Genomic DNA, 17,688 nt, shown 5'->3' on the forward strand with positions numbered 1-17,688 from the left:
CTTACCTACTATCTTGCTCATAGGTGTATTTATCACAAAGGGAGATATTGGCATTAGCACCATTCTTGGATCTGCCATTTATAATCTCCTTGGCATCTGCGCAGCCTGTGGCTTGCTATCTAATGTATGTACGAAAACTTGATTCAACAAAATTTACTGCCTTGACAGATTAAAGAACTGTTTATAGTCTAGAACAAATAAGGCACTAGTAATGTGTTCAATCAAATTTATTAATCAGTAGAAAAACCAACATGTATTCAATTTTAAGTTAACCCACAAATAGCTCTTGGTCAAATTTATGAAAATCAGAGGTTTAAGAAACAATTTTCCTTAAAGTTCCTTTTTCTCTAGACAATATCCAAAAGATAATATTTAGCTACAAATATACAAACAACTTTATTACATGAAGCATGTACTTGAAGTTACAGTGTAATGGGAACAGTAAATTGTCATTTTACAGGTTTCAACGCTATCCTGCTGGCCCCTATTCCGAGACTGCGCGGCATACGCGATTAGTGGAGCAGCAGTTCTCGGCACAATATATGACAACAAAGTGTACTGGTAAGCTTGAAATAATCGTTACTCTTACGTAAAACACAATTACAGAGAACATTTTATGAAATTCCAATGGCTTGGTAACATTTGTTTCCAGAAATGTAACTTCAGTCACTTCTCAAATATCTGCCACTTTCGCACCGCTTTCCAGTGGGTCTCTGAGCTCACGTTCCTCGTCACAATTGCTGGTTGCCTTTTTTCTCCCTTCTTTGCATGTTTTTAGTCGTCAGTCTCCTTTTTTCTGTCTCATTAATCACTGGAGGTTACCATCCTCCCTTTTCCCCACTGAGTGTTCAAAAAGTCTCCCAACTTTTGTTGTCCATTAAACTCCTAACAGTTGGCTTTTTCATCTATTGGGTTATTGTTCACCTTACCTCAGTTAGAAGTGGTCATGGTCACAAGATTGGAGAGAGATGGTGATGATGTAAACATCCCTCTGAATTCCTGCAACTTTCTCCCTGATGTTCATTTAGGAAGAGGAACTATAATAACCTTCTTCCTCTAAGAACCAAAAATATGTAGGTTTCAATGTTTAAAATTGCTTGCTTGCTTGCTTTATAATCTCCCTATTCCTTGCCTTTCCAAGAAAATAAAAAGGGAATGATGGAGTAGACAGGTAACTTTTTCAGTTAACATGCACCAGGTATCTATTAGGCATTTATCACTCTGCTAGCAATGATCAGGGATAAAGAAATGTTAAACCCACAGCCACACAGGTTGGCTCCCCTCTAGAGTACAACTTAGCAGTGCTGCAGAATGCCTGCTATCAAGAAACCTAAAATCTAGCAGGGAGCAAAGTTTCTAAATGAATCATTCTGAACTCTAGTCTGTCTCCACAGGAAAACTATATATTACAGTTGGGATATTTCTGGGACTCAGCAGCTGTCCATAAGGGGACAATGATTGTGAGAGTATCCCTCCACTAGGGAAATCAGGAACTCTGTGCTTCGGCTGCAGCAGAGATTCACTAGCTATAAAGTAACAGGTAAATGCAAGGTTCAAATGTGATGGTATTAGCTAATCACAGTTCTTTAAATAGGAAACCAGTGTAGGAAAATAGTTGTCAGTGTCTAAGGTATAATTTTATGTCTGAGAATATCTCCTTGTTTTCTTGCGAATTCAGTTATGTTAATATTATCAAAAAACCTCTCTGTATAGAAAACTGAAAAGCCCCAGCCAAAGCCTAACATATTCCGAATAGTTTACACAAATCCCTACATTATAAAATGTGAATAGACACAGTTGAAATGAACTAATACATGCTATGTTCTTTTATAATTATTATGTATTTTGGGGAATGGATTCTGCCAATGAACTGAGAGATGAAGAATGCCCATTACTATTCATTAGTTTTGCTTTAATTTTGAAAATCTATATTATTTTCAAAGCATTTTTATGCCTACCATCTTGGAGGAATCTATAAATGAAGATGAGTTTCCAATCCTTGTTTTTTTTAATACAGAAAAGGCAGAGTCAAGCTCCTATGAATAAATTTCTAATAACGCTGTAACACATCTACCAAACCAAAATATATCCAGAAACATGTGATTGTTCTACTGCTGCATTAAAAATTAAGCATATACCTCAAAAGCTATTAATTCTCAAATAACTCTTGTTTTTTTATTAAAAAGTACACAAATTTCTCTAATTTACAGGTATGAAGGAACTTTACTACTTTTGATATATGGATTATATGTTCTGGTGCTGTGTTTTGACATTAAAATTAACCAATATATTATAAAGAAATGCAGTCCTTGCTGTACCTGTCTTGCCAAAGCTATGGAGGAGAGAAGTGAACAACAACCACTGATGGGATGGGAAGATGAGGGTCGACCATTCATCCGTCGGCAATCAAGAAACGACAGCGGAATATTTCATGAGGATTCTGGTTACTCCCAGCTTTCTATAAGTTTACATGGTCTTAACCAGGTTTCTGAAGGTAATAACCACATCCTGCCCACTATTAATAGTCTGTTCACTAGTCTATTCAGTAGTGAGAATCTCGTTTCAATTCAGCAAGTACTATAGACTTCTTATATAAAAGACACTGGAGATTCAGAGAGGCAGAGGCAGTCCATATCCCTACAAAGCTTCTAATACTGCAGGAAAAAAACAAAATAACTAAAATATGAAGGTTTACACACTTAGAGAAAGAAATAAAGTGTAACTGTTCTTCCTAAATGGGATAATTATTTAAAATTGGATGAGAATGGTTAAATACAAAGTACTGAATCTAGTAGAATAGGTAAGATTTTAACTGATCTGATTTATAACCAAGAAGTAACAGCTACTGAAGTCTTCATTAGGTAAACGATATAGAGGTAAGAACAAAGTATATTCTATGGATTGAAGCCAAGAAAATACATGAGCAAGATGCTTGTTCAAGTACTAGCACAACTAAGTACAAAATGTGCATGGTAAAAAAGCAGAGGAAAGGTGGACAGAAAGGAATAGAATAGGAAGAGACTTAAATGTTTGTGTGTGAGTCTTTGCAGGTTTGTGAGCAGGGAAATCACTAGAACTGAAACACGGGATAAAAGACAGGGAGGTCTATAAGAGGCTACTAAACAGCCGATGTGTTTAATAGATGCACAGACAGAGCAAAGGCAGTGGGAATGGAAGAGAACAGACATGAGACAATGCAGAGAACACATCACGAAGACTGGGCAATTAAAGGGCTATATGGGGCCAGAAAAGGAAGCAGAGACAATTCTGAAGGTTTGATCACAACTGACTAAGAAAATGGAACACTGCTTACAAAAACTAGGAATTTAGGAAAAAGGGCTGGTGAGAAGACAAAGGAAGCAGTTGAGTTTTAAACACGTTATTTGAAGCAGAAACAAAACAGTTTGGTAAATATGTTTAGTAGAAAGTCAAATTCGTCTATGGCCAAATAGAAATTTATGGTAACTTTTTAAAATAAAACAGTTGTATAAAACAGATTCTAAATTTAACTGAGTACATTAAGGAAGGGAACTTACTCTAATTTACTACTTAAAAAAATTAAAACAGGACTTTTCCCTTTCTTACAAAATTTATAGTCCTTCAGATACAAGAGTTATACATTTCTAAGTTAAATTGCATAACAAGAAACTCAAAAGAATCAGTCCAAAATTTATTATTTATACTAAAATTATACCTATTATTACTTAATGGCCCATTGGCTGAGGCTTGGCAAAATTTTTTTGTTAGTTATTTTACTAGCATTAGTAGTAATGTGATTTGATCAAATATGTGGGTACATATTTTGTAAATGCCATACAAATGTTAAACAATTTTAAAATAAATTCCCATTTTATCTAATATATTATTATTGTCTTTCACAACTTCATAAAACAAATTGAATAAAGGAACAAACTAAAGTTTTATAAATTACATGTAGATCCTATCCTAGTTCCTATTTTCTTAAGGTTCTTTCTAAGATTTGTAATGAATTCTGAATTTATTATTGAAAAAATAATGAAATAAGTCCCTCAAAACCACTTACAATGAGAATTAGAATGGACTATCCAACTTAATTTAAAAAATTATGCCCTAATTATCATATAATCCCTAAGTACACATTATCTGATACATAGTACAGGCTGTGGCATCATCAATATTGGGAAGTGGAGACGACTAGAATGGATAAGGTAAAAGCCATGTTAATTCCATAAGCAAAAAAAAAAAAAAAAATTACCAAAAGCCATCCACATTGCAGAAAACCAAGAGATGTCCGACTGACACTTCATAAACATTATCTCTAACATATTTAGTGAATGACCCAAGACATTTTGATGGACTTGTAAGGCCCCAAAATCAAGACATGCTGAGTATCACATTTTACACTGTTTGCCCTAAAGTCTCAATTAGTTTCTTTTTGCCAGCAATATCAGTAATGAGGTATTCAAATGTTTTAAATAGCCTCTTAAAAACTGATACAGCTAATTTATTTCAATATAGCTTTCTAAATGGACATTTCTAACTTAATTGGCCATTTAAGAAAACTAAGAATCATTTAATTTTTTTCTCAACAGATCCACCAAGTGTTTTCAACATGCCTGAAGCAGATTTAAAAAGAATTTTTTGGGTACTATCTCTTCCTATTATTACACTACTTTTTATAACCACACCGGATTGTAGAAGAAAGTTTTGGAAAAATTATTTTGTGATAACCTTTTTCATGTCGGCACTATGGATATCTGCATTTACATATATCCTGGTTTGGATGGTCACAATAACTGGTATGTATCTTAAGTACCAGAGCACAATTTAAAAAGAAAATAGTCAGTTTTATGTAAGAACTCCTTACATCCACTACAGGTAGTCTAGCTAAGGAGCAAATTTCTTTTTCAGCAAAGAGTAAATAATAATGCTATTTACCAAAAATTAAATATTAATGTGGCAATCATCCAGGTTTTGTGTGTTGTGTATTATGTATCAATTGTATTCTCACAGTTATACAGCCCAGGGGTACAAGTCAAGGGATCATAAATGAAATAAATTCAGAGGATGTCTATTAGGCTAATAATTAAATCACATTGCAGGGGGTCCATAGTACACTCTTTAAATTAAGTTCAATTACGTAATAAAAAATATAGCAAGATGCCAATGTTTGGGGAAAACAATGGGTGCTCACTATTTAACTGGAATACATTTTATTTTGCTTTTTAATATGGCAATACAAATGTACTATGAAATGAGTAAAAAGGATATAAAATAAAGTTTCACTGTAGGTTTCTACTACCTTCATGATTAAGATTTAACTATTACTGCTTGGTCATAATCAGCTCTGGTCCCACAGAATTCCTAGTCCAGAAGAAAAAACTGAATATAAACACAGAACAAAAAAGTCAGGAATTCTGCCCCAAAGGTAAACCTGAATGAACTAGTATCAGAGGTAAGCAAACTACCTCCAGGGTGCCCAAATCACTGGGTCTCAGTTTTTGCTAATCAGGCCCATTCATTTACATATTATCTATGCATGTTTTCACACTACATTGGCAGAGCCAAATAATTGCAACAGGGACTATAGCCTGCAAAGCCTAAAATAATTATTATCTGGCCATTTACAAAAGAAGTTTTCTGATCTCTGACTTTTTCCAAATTAATATGTGAGTTAGAATAGTATGCTAGCAAAAAGCAGAATTTTTTTTCTTTTTTTAATGAGGAAGATAAAGTCCAATTAGCTTGCATAGTATATCTCTCCAAACTTTCTCAGCCAGAACATATTTGATATTAGGAAAACAGGAAAAGAGCAAAATCGAGTAACAGATCATAGAACACCCCAACCCCCAAGATAATAAGTATTAGTGTTATTTACGTACATACGAACTCTGGCCAACCAGTAACAAAAATTAACAATCAATTACAATCCTAATATCAATATATATAAGCATGCAATAAATAGCTACTTAAAAGTTTTTTTAAATTGATACTTAAAAGGAAGAAAGAATGATTCTAAAGCAAGTTTTCAGTTATAACATTAAAAGAGCAGTTACATGTACTTTTTTTAAAACTTCCTGCTCGTTCTGTTTCCTAGAATGAATGCATTTCTGAAAAATGTTGAACTGACATCAAATTTAACAGAAGCATTAATAAATTGGGTCTGCAGTGTTATAAAGACTCAAGAAAAACCCTATTTTGTTTTCCTCAGATTTATGGTACTTTCTCAAAGAAAACATAAATTAAGGTATATCACTAAAGTAGGACGTAAAAATGCATACCATGTTAACACATTTACAATTTAAAAATAGCTATAAATAATTTGCTTCACATGACCACTTTAAGGAAATGTTTTTAAAAAGAAGAAAAAAAAAATGACCAATCTTATTACCATACATTAAGCAACAGCCTGGATGATATAAACAGCGATGACATCCAAAACTTCTGTGAGCATACCAGGGAGAGGAATTACTCCTTGGTAGAATTTTGCCTTTTACATATGTCTAAAAATCTGTCCCAGCTGCCCTGGCCAAGTGGCTCCGTGGGTTGGAGCATCACCCTGTACAGCAGAAGGCTGCAGATTTGATTCCCGGTCAGGGCACATACCTAAGGCTGGTGTCTCTCTCTTTCTCTTCTCCCCGCCGCCTTCCCCTCTCTAAAATCAATAAAGACATATCCTGGGGTGAGGATTAAAAAAGATTCTGTGCTACCCATGCTACCCAATTCACCAATCTTGTTCAAATATTTTTCTAGCTAAAATCTAAATACATACTTATGGGCTCTGTAATCTAAATGTACCTATTTTCTTTTTGTTCAGGGAGGAAATATCTGTAGAGAATGGTTAGTGAATCTTTAAGATTTGTGACTTACAATATCTATGTTTATTACAGGGGAAACATTAGAAATTCCAGACACAATAATGGGCCTTACTTTATTAGCAGCAGGAACAAGCATACCAGACACGATTGCAAGTGTGTTGGTTGCAAGAAAAGGTAAGAATTAGATCCTTCAAGCTGCAATGCCAACTCTTCAAACCTGGCTGAACTACAGTAAGCAAAGGTGCCTTTAAAAATATTTATTTCCTCAGTAACATACTTTGAAGAAAAAAAGGAGTAACTCAGAGAAAGGATTTACTATTTAATAACAAACAGATTAATTTCACTAAGTCTAATTCCCCAATAAAGTTCATCTGAAATGTGCATTAAATTGTAATTAAACATGTTAAATTAGAATGAAAAGCAACAAGTAATCTACATACCTTATTGAAAAATGCTTTAATAAAGATAATTATTAGATAAATAAATGTTAATACTTTAAATACTAACCTCCCCAAATTAAAAAATACAAATTCAGTTAAGACTTTTGCTCTAATACAATTTTCCAAAACCAACAAACAAAAAAAGTATCCAGTGTCTTTTCTTATGAAGCTTATTAATAAAATACAGTAATGGTATGCACATTTTAACAACATGCTTTTTTTGCAGGCAAAGGAGATATGGCTATGTCTAACATCGTGGGATCCAATGTGTTTGATATGCTGTGCCTAGGTGTTCCATGGTTGATTAAAACTGTATTTATAAATACATCAGCTCCTGTAGAAGTGAACAGCAGAGGACTAACTTACATAACCATCTCTCTTAACATTTCAATTATTTTCCTTTTTTCAGCTGTTCACTTCAATGGCTGGAAACTAGACAGAAAGCTGGGGGTAGTCTGTCTATTATTATACTTGGGACTTGCTACATTATCAGTTCTGTATGAACTTGGAATTATTGGAAGTAACAAAATAAGTGGCTGTGGGGGTTAATATTAATAGTGATAGGTGGAGATTGTGAATGATAGAAAGGGGCAGAGAAGGAATACTCCAATTCTTCATTTAAGTAAAATAAAAAATATCCTGAACCTTACACTCTTAAAACTTACAGTAATTCTTTATCATCAAAGAAAAGTAATTTAAAATCAACCAAAATCATATCCTAATTTGTCTGAGTCTTTTCTTATCAAAAACAATTACATATAGATAACAGAAGTTTTGAAAAACCATCTACGGTTTACCTTACAATAAATAAGTTGATAAAAGCTGGAGAAACGTGAACAAACAAATCCCACTATGTAGTGCTGAAAATAACATGAAAATGGCTTATTTCATTAAAAAACAGTATAACCATTCATTTAAACTGAATGACCAGACTTGCTGTCTTTAAAAACCCAAACTTGAGATTAACAAAAATCACAGTATATGTAACATTATACTGTTAAAAGCTGGTGGGAGTTTTAAAAGTTCATTTTTACAGCTTTTGTAAGCATACAGTATTACTTAAAAAATGACTTTTACTAGGAGATTCAGCAAAACAGATGTAAGAATGTTCCAACCGTGGTTTGAAATTATGCATTACGATCCAAGCGAACATCAATTTCTCTGCCACTGATTTTTATGCCATTCATTATTCTGCAGGCTTTTTCAGCTGATTCCGGGGAGTCAAATCTGACTGTTCCACAGCCTTTTGACTTTCCATTCTCCATTTTTATTTCTGCAAACATTACATGACCTGTAAAAGAAAAATCATAGAATTACTAGCCAGTTTAAACAGGTTCTATATTTCACTACACAGGTTTGAAATTTCTCATTGCCAATGAAGTGATAAGTGACTTGACTAGAAACATTAACGATTTAAAAATAACATATACAAGTACTATTCACATCATTTTATATTCTGAATATAATGTAATTCATATAAAGTTATAAATATACACAGGTTAGAATATACAAAATTGGACTTGATAAATTTTCTAAGGATTTAATATTTTATTAGAAAAATTTTATTTTTATGCTAATTCCTTAGTTGCTGAAGTAAATTTTATAGCAATAAGGTAAGCTAGCACAAAATGCCACCAAGTCACCATACCCAATGACAAACTACAAATTTAAACAAATTTTTTGAAAAAATTATTGCTTTCTGCTCAATCTCCTTTCCCCTCCCTTGTATCCTCCATTTTGACTCCTCGATCCTTAAAAACAGGAGTAACTGCCCTGAAATTTAAGTTTTGCTAGGTCACAAAGGGCGCACTAATTTTGTTTTCAACCACAGTGCCAAAGTCATTTATTCAGTATCACAATTTGAACTCCAAGCATAAGACTGGCACCAAATGTTATGGAAATAGGCATGGAAGAGAGAGTGCAGATTTAAATCAATAAAGGTAAAAAGTTATGGTAAGAGCATAGAGAAGAGTTTCCAGGAAGAGGAGGAAAACTAGACAATTATTCCATATACAGTTAATATCACTGCTAACTCTAGAGACTGGTATTTGAACTAAATCAATTATCATTTATCAAACCACAAAGTGGCCATAAAAATGTATCTCCCAAACCAGAACATCTGAGAGAGTATATAACATATGTAAAGAGATTATTCCCAGGCAAACTGGGATGTATGATAACCGATTCACAAAGACTTAAGAGTAAGGTGTGTGACTATATACCATATTTCCTTCCCCTTGAATATTGTAGTTGCCAGAACACTATGGGCTAATTTTAGCCTGGCAAAAATCAGAGCGCCAAACATATTTAGCTCATATTTAGTTCTATAAAGGCAGAAGGAGGAGGAAGGTAAAAGCAAAGGGCTTAGCAAAAAAATCCATAAGCTCTTTTTAGGCAATGAGGACAATTTTTCATTTCAATGAGTAAGATTTTTTTGTCTTTTTAAATATTGATCTGATTGATTTCTTATCTACAACATCCTGGACTACTTTTCTACTGTTTTTTCATCCACTCTCCCCTCACTCCCCATAACTGCTTTTTTAAAAAACTGATAGTCCATCGCTTAATCACTCAAAACTAATTAAATGGTGCAAGTCAATAAATGTCATGTTGAGCCAAAACCATGATTTTGTAACCCAGACCAGGAAGTCTTTAACTGTGTTCTAAAAAGTTACAAAACAGAATAATCCTCAAAAAAGCTATACTATAATGGTTAAAGCAGACCCAAACAATATTTACCCTACAACTGGTTAAACACACACACACACACACACACACACACACACACACACGAAATCACATTTTCTAATAAACATCATAAAATGAAACTGGAAAACTTATTTTAAAAACAAACTTTAAAATAGATACAGAGGAATTTCCAGAGCCATCTTAATATCTTGAATGCTGAGACCTGAAAAAAAGCAAGTTTAATTAAAGGAGTATACCTTGGTAAGTGGCAACACTTTACATTGACTTTAAAGGGGACTGTGGATAATTTTCAAGGGTTTTTAAGGTTAAAGGTTTGCCCTCATTCTAATTTTACCTAAAAATTTAGGGTTTTTCTTAACATTAAGTATCCCACCATAGGTTTATTAGCAATAGCAAGGTTCATTCAAGCAAGAAATTTTTAAAACTTCAAAGGAAAATATGTAATTATCTCTTGCAAAATCTGTCTCAACCTTTCAGGACTAGTTTCTCTTTTATTCCCCCTCTTAAATTCTGTCTCTTGGTTTAGGGATCATCACTCAGACCCCCAAACTACTGACCTCACATGGTCTCTTAGCAAAGATACTCCAAACTTCTTCCAGTTTGGACGTTCAGGCTACAGAGAGAGTGGCCTAGACATACTTGTGCTGTTAGATTGTTGCATAAATCCCAGTAGGCACAGAAACATAAAGAGTTATATGTTTGCTAAGTTTCTTCTTAATCCCATAAAAACATCAATTGAGATATTTTCTTAAGTATTTAAGGAGAAAAAATTTAGTTTCGAATAACTAAATAAAATCAGACCTCTCTGGTTTTTTATTCTCTGAGGACTTTTCTTAAATGACTTAAATATCTACAAACATCTTGTATGAGTCCAAGAAAAACAAAAACAGAACTATTTTAGCAACAATATAGAACAAAATAGTATGCAATGAGAAATCGGTACCATAGAATAATCAAACATATTGCTGTTACATTTACTAGTTATAAAAATGACTTATCCTGAAGTGAAAGAAAACTTTCTACTTTATTTACCTAGCCTATTAACTTGTAGTGTTTACTTTGGGAAATGCTTATATAAAAGCATATCTCAAAGTAGACCAAATGAAAACATAAATAAATATTTGATTCAATGAAATCTACTTTCAAAGCCAAGCCGTAACATAACCACAGGAGAGAAAAAAACAGCAAAATCAGATACTCTACAAGAAATAATTATGACATAAGGGACCAAAAAAACAAAGTTTTAGTGTTTCTTACAAGTAAAAAGTGACTATCAATAAGTGTTCTTCATATACTATGCTTACTGTCACTGTATTATTTTTACTGTTAAGTTCTTCCAGAGTCAAAGCCCACTATTCATGCTTGAAGCAGCATATGCTTTTAGTAAATAAAATCTATCAAGTCCACATTTTCTGTGAAATTAACAAGCATAATCAGGTAGAAAACTACATAATAGAAATCTGTGGAAAAAAGCTATATTTGTTTACAACATACAGCAGTAATAGTTAAGAACAGGCACTGCAGTTCTAAAGTGTTATGGCCCTGAATCACACTAAGCCAGGAGACCAGAGAACAGTTAAAGTGGATAGACAGAAATGGAGCAAATTTAAAGACTATACCCTTTTGACTTCATTGGTACAACCTGAACTAATGTAGGGTCCAACTCTGAATGGGTCAGTTTATTTACTCAGCCTTCTTAAAAATGCATGTCACTGAGGAATTACATAAGGCAGTATTTTACTATACTTATTACTCATCTTTTTATACTTGGGGATATGTGAACACCGTTTTTTCTGAATTATAAAGGCTAAGGAAATGTTGGTTGTATTGAGGGTAACATAATCCATGATACAATATTTCTTAGCCTTTGTAATTGTTCCATCAAGGACAATTAACCACTATAGAAATTTACTAAGCAGAGGGCTTGCTGGTGTACCATTTACTGGCAGATAATGTCTGGGGGAGATGCATGGAGTACCACTAGACTCTTACTAGGAAGCAACCAAGAGAATATACTCATGCACCTTGGGCTCAGGAGAAAAAAAAATAACAAAAAACTGCCTTTTACTGCAAGAGTCCATTGTTGGCTTGAAGCAGGTTAAAAAGAAACTTCCATACTAAGAAAGAAAAATTCTTAAGATTTGAAAAACAAAGTGATGTGGCAGACAAATGGATGGTTCAGTTCATACAAACCAGGCAATTTCCACAGTTGACAACAGCTGGACACTTAATTCTGTATTACTATATAACTTTTTTTCTTTCCCATCAATACAGTTCAAGATTAAAAACAGAATGATGATAGGAAATTATTTAAGTATGGTATTGCCTTAATATAAATCTAAACATCAGAAGCTTTTACAATTAGAATTGGGAAGAAAAACAAAAATCATTACTTTCATGATATAACTATAGACTGATCAAAAAGGGACATAAGAATAGAGATAAAATTACAAAGTAAAGTATAATAATTTAACTGCTTTTTTATTGGCTAAAATGCTGTACAACTTTTTTAAATGTAGATTTGGATATCAATTTTCCTTTCAGAAAATGTCACTGAATTGTTGATGTCCTTTGGTCAAAACAATACCACTCCAGCTAGAAGACCACCAAAAACCCTTCAAATTTGCTGCAAGCCTTGCTCACACTTGACATAAAGGAAATCTGCCTACAAAAGATAAAGAACAGTCAACTCAACATTGGTCACGTTTTTAAAAAATTTATGTTTAAAGTATTACAGATTTCCCCTTTTCCTCCCCATTGACCCCCTTCTACCTGGCTCCAACCCCACCCCAGGCATTCACCACACTATTGTCTGTGTCCATGGGTTACGCATATAAGTTCTCTGGTTAATCTCTTCCTGCTCCCCCACCCCTTTTGCTCTGAGATTTGTCAGTTTGTTCCATCCTTCCATGTCCCTGGATCTACTCTGTTAGTTTATTTTGTTCATTAGATTCCACATATAAGTGAGATCACATGATACTTGTCTTCCACTGACTGGCTTATTTCGCTTAGCACAATACTCTCCAGTTCCATCCATGCTGTCCCAAACGGTAAGAGGTCCTCCCTTTTCACAGCTGCATAGTGTTCCATTTGGTAAATGAACCACAGCTTTTTTATCCACTCATCTACTGATAGGCACTTGGGATGTTTCCAGATCTTAGCTATTACAAACAGTGCTGCTATGAACATCGGGGTGCATATATCCTTTCTCATTGGTGTTTTGGGATTCTTAGGATATATTCTTAGAAGTGAGATCACTGGGTCAAATGGCAGTTCCATTTTTATTTTTTGAGGAAACCCATACTGTTTTCCATAGTGGCTGCACCAGTCTACATTCCCACCAGCAGTTTACAAGGGTTCCATTTTCTCCACAGCCTCACCAGCACTTGTCATTTGATGTGTTGATGGTACCCATTCAGGCAGGTGTGAGGTGATACCTCATTTTCGTTTTAATTTGCGTATCTCTGATGATTAGTGACTTTGAGCATTTTTTCATATGTCTCTTGGCCATCTGTCTCTCTTCTTTGGGGGACTCTCTATTTAGGTCATTTGCCCATTTTTTAATTGGATTATTTGTCTTCCTTTTGTTAAGTTGTATCAGTTATTAATATATTTTGGAAATTAACCACTTATCAGATGTAGCATTTGCAAATATGTTCTCCCATACAGTGAGATCCCTTTTCATTTTGTTGGTTTCTTTGAAGCTTTTTATTTTGATGTAGTCCCATCTGTTTACTTTCTCCTTCATTTCCCTTGCCCTAGGAGATGTATAAGCAAACATATTGCTATGAGAGATGTCTGAGATTTTTTTGTTGTTGTTAATCCTCAACCGAGAATATTTTTTCCATTGATTTTTAGGAAGAGTGGAAGGGAGAAGGGGAGGAAGGGAAAGAGAGAGAGAAAAAAACATCAACATGAGACACACACATAGATTGGTTGCCTCCTGAACGCACCATGACCTGAGCAGGGATTAAACCTGAAACCCAGGCCCATGCCCTGGACCAGGAATCAACCTTTGACCTTTGGTGCTTGGACTGATGCTCTAACCACTTAGCAACACAAGCCAGGGTTAAGATTTTGCTGCCTATTGTTTCTTGTAGGATTTTTATGTTTCCATGACTTACATGTAAGTTTTTACCCATTTTGAGTTTATTCTTGTATATAGTGTAAGTTGGTGGTCTAGTTTCATTTTTTTGCATGTACCTGTCCAATTTTCCCAACACCATTTTTTGAAGAGACTACCTTTTACTCCATTGTATGCTCTTGCCTCCTTTGTCAAATATTAACTGACCATAATGACATGGGTCTATTTCTGGGTTCTCTGTTCTGTTCCATTGATCTACATGCCCGTTCTTGGGCCATTACCAGGCTGTTTTGGTTACAATGGCTTTGTAGTATAATTTGATATCCAGTATTGTGATCCCACTACTTTGTTCTTCTTTCTCAAAATTTGCTGAGGCTATCCAGGGCCTTTCTTGGTTCCATATAAATTTCTGGAGTAATTGTTCTAGATCTGTAAAATATGTCATTGATATTTTAATAGGAATTGCCTTGAATCTATAGATTGCTTTGGGTAGTATGGACATTCTAATGATGAACATGGTATATTCTTCCACTTGTTTGTATCTTCCACTATTTCTTTTTTCAATGTTCTATAGTTTTCTAGGTACAGGTCTTTTACCTCCTTGGTTAAGTTTATTCGTAGGTATCATATCTTTTGTTGTTGCAATGGTAAATGGGACTGTTTTTTAAGCTTCTGAGAGTTCATTATTGGTGTATAAAAATGCCATCAATTTATGGATGTTAATTTTGTATCCTGCTACTTGAGTGAATTCATCTGTTAAATCTCTTAGTTTTTTGGCGGTGTCTGTAGGGTTTTTTATATACAATATCATGTTATCTATGAATAATGACAGTTTCACTTCCTCCTTTCCAATTTGGATGCCTTTTATTTTTTCTTCTTGTCTGATTGTTGTGGCTAAAACTTCCAGTACTATGTTGAGTAAGAGTGGTGAAAGTGGACAACCCTGTCTTTTTCCTGTTAAGGAAAACACTTTTAGTTTTTGCCCATTGAGTATGATGTTAGCTGTAGGTTTCTCATATTTGGCCTTTATTATGTTGAGGTATGAAACATTTATTCCCACTTTGCTGAGTATCAAAAATGGGTGTTGGATTTTTTTTAATAATTTTTATTTTTGTTTAAAGTATTACAGATGTCCCTGTTTCTCCCCAATGACCCTTTCCCCTCTGTTCCTTCCCCCTCCCCAGTCATTCTCCCCACCATTGTCCGTGGGGTGTTGGATTTTGATTAATGTCGTTTGTATGCTCTACTTTGTTCTTTATCTTGTTTCATTTCTACTTTTTAAAATAGTCATATCTCATCTGGGGATTTTTTTTTCCACTGAAACTACACCAGAGATTATCTATACTTGCTGTCATTGCTCCTCATTTGATATACTTCAGTTAAAGTCCAAGTATATTCATTCCTCTTTAATCTATAAAACTCATGGCTAGATGCTGCTTACTCATTCTGGGAGATCTTACTCCTACAAAGACTACCAACACCCCAAAACAAGTTTATAAAATTCTGCTTTCTCTTAGTGATGACTGTTTACTCATTTTCAATATATTTTTTGTTATAAAAAAGAAAGTTTAGTTTCTCTTCTTTGAATAAAATATTTTAAAAAGATGATCAAAAAAGAGGCCAAAAGAACATCCTAGATATACTCACACTGAATGCTCTTTAAGGGTGGAGATAATATCTTACTTTGTTCGCCTTTCAAATACTCATGACAACAAACTGCCAAAAATATAGTATTAGATTTAATGAATAACTAAATAAATAAAAATCTCAAAAACACTTAATAAACTTTTACTATATGTATCAAGGCAATGAAAGGTGCTGAGATAAAGACAGTTCTTATCCTCAAGAGCCTCTATCTAGGAGGGAAGAAAACATGTGAACAGATTATCACACTAGAGTTAGGTATGAAGTACTCTGAGAACACAGTAGAAAATAGATTCCACAGTGAGCACTTTGATCACAAGAGATCTATCACTTTGTGATAAGTGGCTACAAAGGCTACTTTTGTGGGAGAACATTAAACTTATCCCCTTCATGATCTCAAAAAATTAAAGATATATTCCAAATACTTTTAACTTTTTATTAACTCTCAAAGGCTGAATGTACCATTTTTAGCCCGTTTTCATCATTATAAGCCACTTAATAGCTTACTATTGTGATTAAAGTCTCTAGGACACCACCCAATAGCAGAAAAACACTAGCAGGAAAATTTGTTAGTTTGTTCCACTCACACTAATTCTCTCATCACCAACAAGAAAAAAGGCCTTCTTTTAAAAGTATTAACCCACCTAATCTTCTACAGACCTAATGAACGTATTAATGTTAGATAGGTAGTATCACTATAGCCAAGAACAGTTTATAAAAGAATGAGAAAGACCACCAGAATGTACCTATGTCTAAGAAGTTCCAGGCAGGACTGGGTTCTATGCTATTAGATAAATTTCCTGTGCTGTGTAGGCAATGAGGTACGTAGAATGGGTCATCTATTAACTCCATATCATTTAGATGTCACAGCATTTCACTGGGTCATGCTGACAATGTACTACACTATACTATAAACAAGGAAATAAATATACCATTTATTAGTATTTCCTACAAGAAAAGGAATCTTTTTAAATGTGAACAATTATGATATAATAACCTTTTAGTAATAAACCAATAATAATCAGGTAATAAACCAAGCATTTTCTTTATCCACAGGAGACAATGACAAGCTCTACTCTAAATCATGTTATTTAGTAGTAATTTGCACTGCTCTAAGTCTGAGTAAAGCAAAATAATTCATTTATTTGAAATGAAATTAGATTACCCAGGAATAAGCATCTGGACAAAGATCTAAACACAGTCTTCAAAAGTTTAAAATAAATTTTTCCTCCATAATCACGATCAACATATCTGCAGTCATTGGCATACTTACCACACTGACTGAATTTTTCTTTTAGTTTCTGCCAAGTCAAGTCAAAAGGCAGCTAGAATGAAAAAAGGTATTAGTAACAGATATACAAGGCAAAAAATAATTTTAAGTATCCTTTACATTTAGTTGCTTACATTTCTGACAAATATCTGGTTGCCTTTGGAGCCTATTCTGTCTCTTATTCCGCTTCCCATCGGACCCGATAAAAATCCTCGATCCATATCGATGCTTCTTTCCAGTATAGCTCCTATACCTGGTCCCATTCTATCAAAGCTGGAACTCATCCGATCCAGTCCCATCCCCATTCCTCCAGTCACACTGTTCATGCCACCCATTCCACCACCTGGATTTTCAGGAAGGGACGAGAGGATTTGGAAGTTTGGTATTTTGTTTTAAAAACAGAAGGAGAAGGAAGAGGAGGGAAAGAATCATTTTTGAGAAAGAAAGGGAGAGAAAAATTAATTCATTTATGTATTAGATAATATGTAAGCATAAAATTATTTTCATATGCACAATATAACAATCTTCCAAAGAACAGAATTTAATTTGGTACACATTTGGTTAGTTGAATGTTAATGGCTAATTGAATTTGTTAATTTTAGCCACTATGTAATACATTATATACATATATTTCTATAAAATTACACTTGATCATAAAACTCATCATATGTAAGTTATGTAAATTTTCTACCAATTACTTTATCCATTAATGTTACAGTATTTATCCTTTTATTTTCCAATAAT

General features: G+C 33.9%; 2 protein-coding genes across 3 annotated transcripts in view; one reads left to right on the top strand and one right to left on the bottom strand.

Annotated features, from left to right (window-relative positions):
* Nucleotides 1-7,786, top strand: part of SLC24A5 (solute carrier family 24 member 5) — a gene marked incomplete at both ends in the record, with an annotated part of 58,878 nt that extends 51,092 nt beyond the window's left edge. Inside the window, 6 exons of the mRNA XM_081125506.1 lie at nucleotides 24-124; nucleotides 455-561; nucleotides 2,211-2,494; nucleotides 4,572-4,778; nucleotides 6,870-6,971; nucleotides 7,464-7,786. Of these exons, the coding sequence (XP_080981632.1) occupies nucleotides 24-124; nucleotides 455-561; nucleotides 2,211-2,494; nucleotides 4,572-4,778; nucleotides 6,870-6,971; nucleotides 7,464-7,786 (1,124 nt within the window). The remainder of the gene's footprint in view (nucleotides 1-23; nucleotides 125-454; nucleotides 562-2,210; nucleotides 2,495-4,571; nucleotides 4,779-6,869; nucleotides 6,972-7,463) is intronic.
* Nucleotides 5,699-17,688, bottom strand: part of MYEF2 (myelin expression factor 2) — a 35,428-nt gene continuing 23,438 nt past the window's right edge. For both annotated transcript variants that reach the window (XM_081133844.1, XM_081133845.1), the window contains 3 exons: nucleotides 17,079-17,287; nucleotides 16,948-16,999; nucleotides 5,699-8,528 (listed from right to left, as the gene is read on the bottom strand). In XM_081133844.1, the coding sequence (XP_080989970.1) occupies nucleotides 8,365-8,528; nucleotides 16,948-16,999; nucleotides 17,079-17,287 (425 nt within the window). In that variant the 3' untranslated portion in view covers nucleotides 5,699-8,364. The remainder of the gene's footprint in view (nucleotides 8,529-16,947; nucleotides 17,000-17,078; nucleotides 17,288-17,688) is intronic.

The sequence above is a fragment of the Miniopterus schreibersii genome (assembly GCF_964146895.1).
Source record: "Miniopterus schreibersii genome assembly, chromosome: 1".
NCBI lineage: Eukaryota > Metazoa > Chordata > Mammalia > Chiroptera > Miniopteridae > Miniopterus > Miniopterus schreibersii.